This window comes from Ammodytes marinus (assembly GCF_949987685.1).
Source record: "Ammodytes marinus genome assembly, chromosome: 15".
In the NCBI taxonomy this organism is placed as follows: Eukaryota; Metazoa; Chordata; class Actinopteri; order Uranoscopiformes; family Ammodytidae; genus Ammodytes; species Ammodytes marinus.
This window is the reverse complement of record NC_137219.1, coordinates 10,535,770-10,542,659: the sequence shown is the minus strand read 5'-3', so window position 1 is coordinate 10,542,659 and position 6,890 is coordinate 10,535,770. Positions and strand designations below refer to the sequence as shown.

The following is a 6,890-nucleotide window of genomic DNA, read 5'->3' as shown; positions in this document are numbered from 1 at the left end:
GCCATGAATGAAATGAGATGCACTCGTATCTACAATTTCTGCACTCTTGTGTACATTTTTGGAATATTTGTCAGCATCGCAAACCAGTGTTAGCAAGTCAACAGTCTCTGCAAAAAGAGCGTGACTAACAGCTCCCTCTAATCTGTTCGAATAACAGATTATCCAAGATAATACTGTTATAGTCCCTAGAATACACAGTTTTTCTGCAGTCTCAAAAGAGCATTAGCTCATTAGGGCTTATAATATGCAAAACGAGATACAGCTAAGCAAATCAATCATCAATTCTTTTCATCCCGTCAAACTGCATGCTTTTCTCTCTCTGCTTGAGAACAATGTATCTCCTGTGAGTGTGTTTTTTGAATGACACTGTGTGTGTGTGTGTGTGTGTGTGTGTGTGTGTGTGTGTGTGTGTCTGTTTGTGTCTGTGTGTATGTGTGTGTGCACGCAAGTCTGTTTGTGTGCTTGCATGCATGCATGAGGACCTACTGTATGCGTGTTTGCATGCCACGCGTCAGTCAGTCAGTGCGGTCCGCAAACATGAGCACAATGTCTTTCAGTATGTTTGGGGCTGAAGCTGGGACAATTGCTGATTGTCTGGTGTGTTTTCTCTTCTTCTTCCCCCCATCCCCACCTCCCCCCTTTTCATGTCCACGTTTTGACTACAATCAGGTTTTCTTATTGATCCTTCAGTGAGCCAGGGAGCAGCATACAGTCCAGAGGGCCAGCCAATGGGCAGCTTCGTGCTGGACGGTCAGCAACACATGGGGATCCGACCAGCCGGTAAGTACGCTCTTCTTTCCTCCATGCCTGCTTTAACCAGACACCAGTTTCACCCATCAGCTATCATCACACTGATCCTCTATAGTTTTGTAGCATGACATTTAGCACAAAGCAAGTCCCCGGAGTCAGCCACGTAACAAAAAACTACCTCTAACACTAACAAGTGCTACCCTACCACAATAACTTATGGTACTACCTAGTCTACTCCCAATTCCCCCCAGTCTGTCTGCTAAACCTGTCTTGCTTGTTTTTTATCTTCTCTTATCTAACACTTCTCTGGGAAAATTCTTCTTGAATGACCGTGACAAAGGGAATTTGTGGGAATGCAATGCAGAATAAAAACACACTTTTTGTGCCACTTCTTTACATCTTTCATCTCCGCCTCCCTCCACCATATCACATTTTCCCATCTAAAGCTAAAACCAGCCTCATCCTCTCTATCAGAGGCTCTCTGACCTCTCTGTCTGTCTGTCTGTCTGTCTGTCTGTGATTCAAACTCCTGCTGACCCTTTATTTTCTGGCATTTCTCTCCTCTTTCCAGGGCCTATGAGTGGAATGGGGATGAATATGGGCATGGATGGGCAATGGCACTACATGTAACCTCCATCTTGTAATGCAAAACGCAAAGAAAAAGGGGGAAGTAAGTACTCTTGCTCTTTTCCTTCTTTCTTTTTTGTACCCTTTGGGGGATGTGGGTTTTATTTTTATTTTTATTTTTTCACCCCACACAATTCCTTTCCACTTTTACCAGCACTATTCTTACCCTGGCCATCATTTTTGCCTATGAGCTAGCATGCATGGGTGTTTTAGCGAGATGCTTTTAGTGGTAGAAGGGGGGGCAGAGGATGAATTAAAGAGGGAAAAAAGGAGGGGGAAAGAGTCCTGGGACAGAGACGACCCGACTTGTGGCGCCAGACAGCGAGAAAACAACAAGAGGAGAAGGCGGAGGAGAAGAAACAACCTGGCATGGGCATGCACACATTTATTTATCACAACAGCGCCATCGCTCTCCCCATCCCCGGACAGCCCAATGCAAATGTTGGACATTTAGGGAAAAAATAACATCTCCTGGGAAGAGGGCTGACGGGGAGAGAAATTAAGCAGGCTCCAGTGAAGCGATAAAGAAGGAGAAGTGAAACTGTCCTCCGAGTGACATAAATCTGTCCGGCGTAAGGATTGATGCCCAAATTATCTTATATGCAAAGACGGGAACACCGCAGTACATTACGCTCCCCGGGCGAGATATACGGGCCGTGGGGGTGACACGGCCGATCCTTCACTGGGGGTTTGGTTTGGAGCTGTGTAAAGGGAGGAATGAGTGTATGTGTGTGTGTGTTGGGGGGGCGCTGTGTGTTTTGATTATTTTTTACTGGAGGGAGACGATTTAAGGGGGGGCGGGGGCCAGTGACTACTCTGACCTGAGACTCACAGACAAGAACAGGGAGACATTGAGATAAATTTATAAGGTTGTAGACACAAGCATGACTGCATCCAAAAGGGGGGGGGGGGTTCTCTTTCACACATACAGATACAGTCTCTCTCTCTCTGTGCCAATGTCTTTCTGTCTCTCTCTCTCTCTCTCTCTCTCTCTCTGTCTGTCTCTGTCTCTCTCTCACACACACACACACACACACACACACACAATCCCCACACAGCTAAATGGCGACAGTCTGATTAAGCTGGCCATTCCCCCTCCCGCTAGTGCCACACTGCTGACATTTGAAAAATCAAGACGTACTGCATCCCAAAGGCGGCAGGGCAGAAGAGATTTTATTTTAACACCTAAACTCCCTTGCCCAATGAGGCACAATATAATAACACTTACCTTGATTAAAAGAACCCTTTATATGTAAATGGAGACTGGATTTTACAAAGGGTCAGAGCGGCAATTCTGCCGACAGAGATCATTTCACTCCTCTAGTCCTTGCTCCCCCTCTCTCTCTCTCTCTCTCTCTCTCTCTCTCTCTCTCTCTCTCTCTCTCTCTCTCTCACTGACTCTCCCTCCTGTCTTTGCTAATGGCAGCAGAAGAAAAAAAATCCGGAAGCAATGTTCCCTAGAACAGCCACACAGAGAAAACATTTGCTCAGGTTGGCTAATTCTTAATATAGGGCTATATAATTTTGAGACTATTTAATTACATAACATACTTTATGCTTCATGACCAATTACATTCATAGCGTAATACAGGGGGAATATTACCCTCTCTTGATTTGATTACGCAGCCACACAATATGGTATGTTTGGTACTTAATTATGGACAGCCATTGAGCAGGACCGCTGTGCCATAACAGAAGTACAGCAGTGCCAGCAAAGCAAAAGGGAGGCAGGCATGCATAGATGGAGAGAGAGACCGAGAGAGAGAGAGAGAGAGAGAGGGGCCCAGTTTGTCCGGCGTTATTGTCTTCAGATGGTTTTACCACTCTTGTTAATAAAGGAGTGGGGGGGGGGGGGGGATCTCAGATCTACTTAACGGAATGACTGCAGCTTACAAGACTGGAGATTACCAGCTTACAGTGTCAAAAACATCTGCTGGGCCTTTTAACAGGAGCTAGGACTAGGTTATATGGAGGTGAGGGCAAACCATCATACTTCCAACACCCTGGATGATTTATTTATTTTTATGACCCCAGTAGTGAGGTTTTAAGAGACCTGCTCCGACAAACATGTGCATTTCAAATGAACTGACATGGAGGGGGGGGGGGAGTGTTAGAAAAAAAAGCCACAGCTTTCCACCAATGAGACCGGTCATTAATCTTGGCCTTTGCTGTCCCTTTTTTTCCCTCTCTCCTTTCTGTCCTCCTTCTCCTCTACCCCTTCAACCGGGGCCCCCCAGTGTAATTTCTTAATTGCAGTGTACTAAGGTGGAGGAATGCAGAGAGTGAGCATGCCTAGTGACCTTGCGGCGACCTCTCCCCTCCTATTACAGCTTCTAATCCCCCAGGGGTTCACATTACAAAGCAGGGTCGGACCCAGACCCAGACCCAAAACCCAGGCCCCCTGGCTCCAAACCGGGGACCCCTGCTCTCACTTCTCTCCCCAAGGTCCAGGCCCCCTAGACCAGCCATGTTCCCATACTCAAGTCCCTGGCTCCACGAACAACCCCCCAACATCTTCCTTTCTTTCCCCTTCTGATTACAAACAAACAGCCGTGTGAAAAGGCAAACAGTGGCACTGCTGATCCAGCTCTGTGTCCCGTGTCCTGTCACAGTGTGAGAGATGCCAGCATGCTGAGTTCTCTCCACACACATGAAGTTTTTTCTTCATTTTTATCTTTGCTACTCTGCTACTGTATTTACTGTTGATTTCCACTTCCAAAACCCACACCACACATCTGAGAGCAGTACTTTCTCCTTCCCTTCATGGGTGGAAGCAAGCCTTCAACGGGCTGTCCTACATAATTGAATAACTTCTTTAAGGGATTCTAAATCAAATATGTTCAGAGAGAACGCGTCCCGAGAGAGAATGTGTGTTCAGTTTTGTCACCAAAGTCAGCTGGGGAATTGACTGTTCCACTTGTTAAAGTATTAGCACTTTTCCACATCAATACGGCTGGTTGGTTTTCCTCACGTCCTCCCAGGACTTGACGGTGTCTGTGGATGACTGGGGGGATCATTTTCCCCAACCTGAGACCCTGACCACAATGCTATTGGGCATTGTAAACCACTCACCATAGCCTCAAAATAGCCCCGGCGCAATAATGTCTCTCTTTTCTTGTCGGCAAAAGGCAAACTGCTCTGTAGTCACAGACCACCGTGTCGTAAAACCCGCTAAGCCCCTTTGTAGTCGAAAGTTGTGCTTAAGTTGAATGAAGGCCTGTTAATGGAGAAGGGAGCATGTTAAAGCCGCAGTGAGAGAGAAAAAAATACTTTTATTGACTGTGGTAAACTCATTTCTCTCTGTCTCTCTCTCTCTCAGGTCTGCCAGGCATGCCAGGGGAGTACGTACCTCAGAGCGGTCCTATGGGCATGAGCATGGCCCCGCCTACTTTCAACAACCCTCATCCCATGACCTCACACTCCTCCCAGCTCCGACACGGACACCCTCTCCACGCGTACCTGCCCGACCACGCCCACCACCCACACCACCACCACCATCACCCCCACCATCACCACGCCATGCTGATGCATGGAGGACCCTCGTCGCACCCAGGAATGACCATGTCTGCACAGACCAGACCCCCTTTGCTCACTCCCATTGACCCCAGTACTGGAGGACAAGGCCTGGACATCCACGCCCAATAGTATAATGGAAACTTTTGCTACAAAGACAACAGCAGCTACTACTACAAGAAAACTGTTTGGAAAAAAAAAGAAAGAAAAAGAAAAGCAGCAGCAGCAGCAGCAGCAGCCCACAATAAATCCTATTTTGAGACTATTTTTAAGAAATAAAAAAAGCGAACCCTTTTGACCAGAATTTGACACTTAAAGAAAAACAGATATTCCAGATGAGCTGTGATATTTTTTTTTTTCTTAAAGACTTGTCAATTTTGTTACTTTCATCCAAAACGGAGGACCAAGCTGACGAGAACACTTTGTAAAGTCTTGGGCTTTTGGTAAAAAAAAAAAAATCAACGGAGGATGTTTTGACGTACATGTGCGCAAAAGAATGGACAGATGCACACACACTCAAAAACAACACACTCACTCACTCACACACACCAACATGAACACGTTCAGTACACTTTCATGTGACGCGCTCAAACGCTTCTAAAATAAAATCACTCTGGAAGATTTAAAAAAAATAAACAACAGAAAGACTCCAAGAGTTATAACTACTGTAGTATAAAAAAGTATAGGTAAATAAGTTAAAACTTGTGCATTTTTCGTTGATCACATGGTTTATGTTTCCTGAGCTAGTTTTAGAATTAAAGGTTAACCTTTTCTCTCTCACACTGTGTGTGCTCCTTCCTGGAGGAGAAACTGTCTCGCAGCACAGCACTATTAAAGAAAAAAAACAACAACAACAAGATGGAACATCTCAAAAAAGGCTCCAAACCATAGACGGCAATCAGGTCCTGTCCCTCACAAGAACAGGGCATGATGGGAAAAGGCTGCTAAATGACACCGGATCTCTCCAGAAGATTCAGTTTGAACATTTGTCATGCCCCTCTTTTTTTGATTCATGAATGAATGTTGCCCTGTAGGTTTTAAAGGAAAAAAAGTTCTTTGTTTGAATTGCCCAAGCACTGGATTGTGTTGGTTTTATACATTTTTATTTTAATATTATTTTATTTTTTTGTACCCTGGACTCTCATTGGCAAGAGCCTATTGAAGGAAGCTTAATAGTGGAAAAGCAACATCCTCCGGCGCTTCTTTACCTGCGGATCAACATTCTTGCCATAAGGACAATACCGACACAAACGTTGATTCTGTGGCACTGGAGAAGCATTTGATGGTTGATGCACCAAAAAACCTATAACAAAAAAAGACAAAACTGAGAAAAAAAGAAAAAAAAACTTAAATTATGAACTCAATGCTTTTTTTTTGGGGGGGTGGGGAAGAAAGCTGAGAGAATATTGTAACAAACTTCGTACAGAGTTCAGTCTATTAATTGTTTCATGTTAGATATTCTATGTGTTTACCTCAATTGAAAAAGAATGTTTTTGCTAGTTTCAGATCTGCTGTGGCATTGATATTGTATGTCCATGAATTCCTTCCTTTTTCAGCACGTGTTCCTCACTAGATGATAAGATGCCGTCTCCCTTAAGCTTTGTCAAAAATACATTAAATACTTGTATGAGGACTGTGACGTAATGTTTAAAAGGTGTTCAGTCACAAATGCTGTAATAAATATTTCATTTTTGATTTTTGTTAGATTTTTGTGTGATTACCTGTGTTGCAAACAAAGTCTTTAGCCGCAATTCATTTTAAATATAAATTAGATAAATTGGTTAATTACTTATTATTATTATTATTATTATTATTATTATTATTATTATTATTATTATTATTGAGAAATTTTTTTTTTTGGGACTGACAACAAGGTCTTAATTTTATTTTATTTTGCAAATGGTCAACAAAATTACAACGGTCAAGCTACCACTTTCCCTAGCACTCCATTAGCAATAGCTTGTTTTTAATCAGTATGCCAAATTTGGTTATTGAAGGCC

At 43.8% G+C, this 6,890-nt stretch overlaps 1 protein-coding gene across 1 annotated transcript in view; it reads left to right on the top strand.

Annotated features, from left to right (window-relative positions):
• Positions 1-6,583, top strand: part of meis2a (Meis homeobox 2a) — an 81,196-nt gene extending 74,613 nt beyond the window's left edge. Inside the window, exons 9-10 of the mRNA XM_080042243.1 lie at positions 691-780; positions 4,697-6,583. Coding sequence (XP_079898369.1) covers positions 691-780; positions 4,697-5,022 — 416 coding nt within the window. The 3' untranslated portion in view covers positions 5,023-6,583. The remainder of the gene's footprint in view (positions 1-690; positions 781-4,696) is intronic.
• Positions 6,584-6,890: the final 307 nt, after the last annotated feature.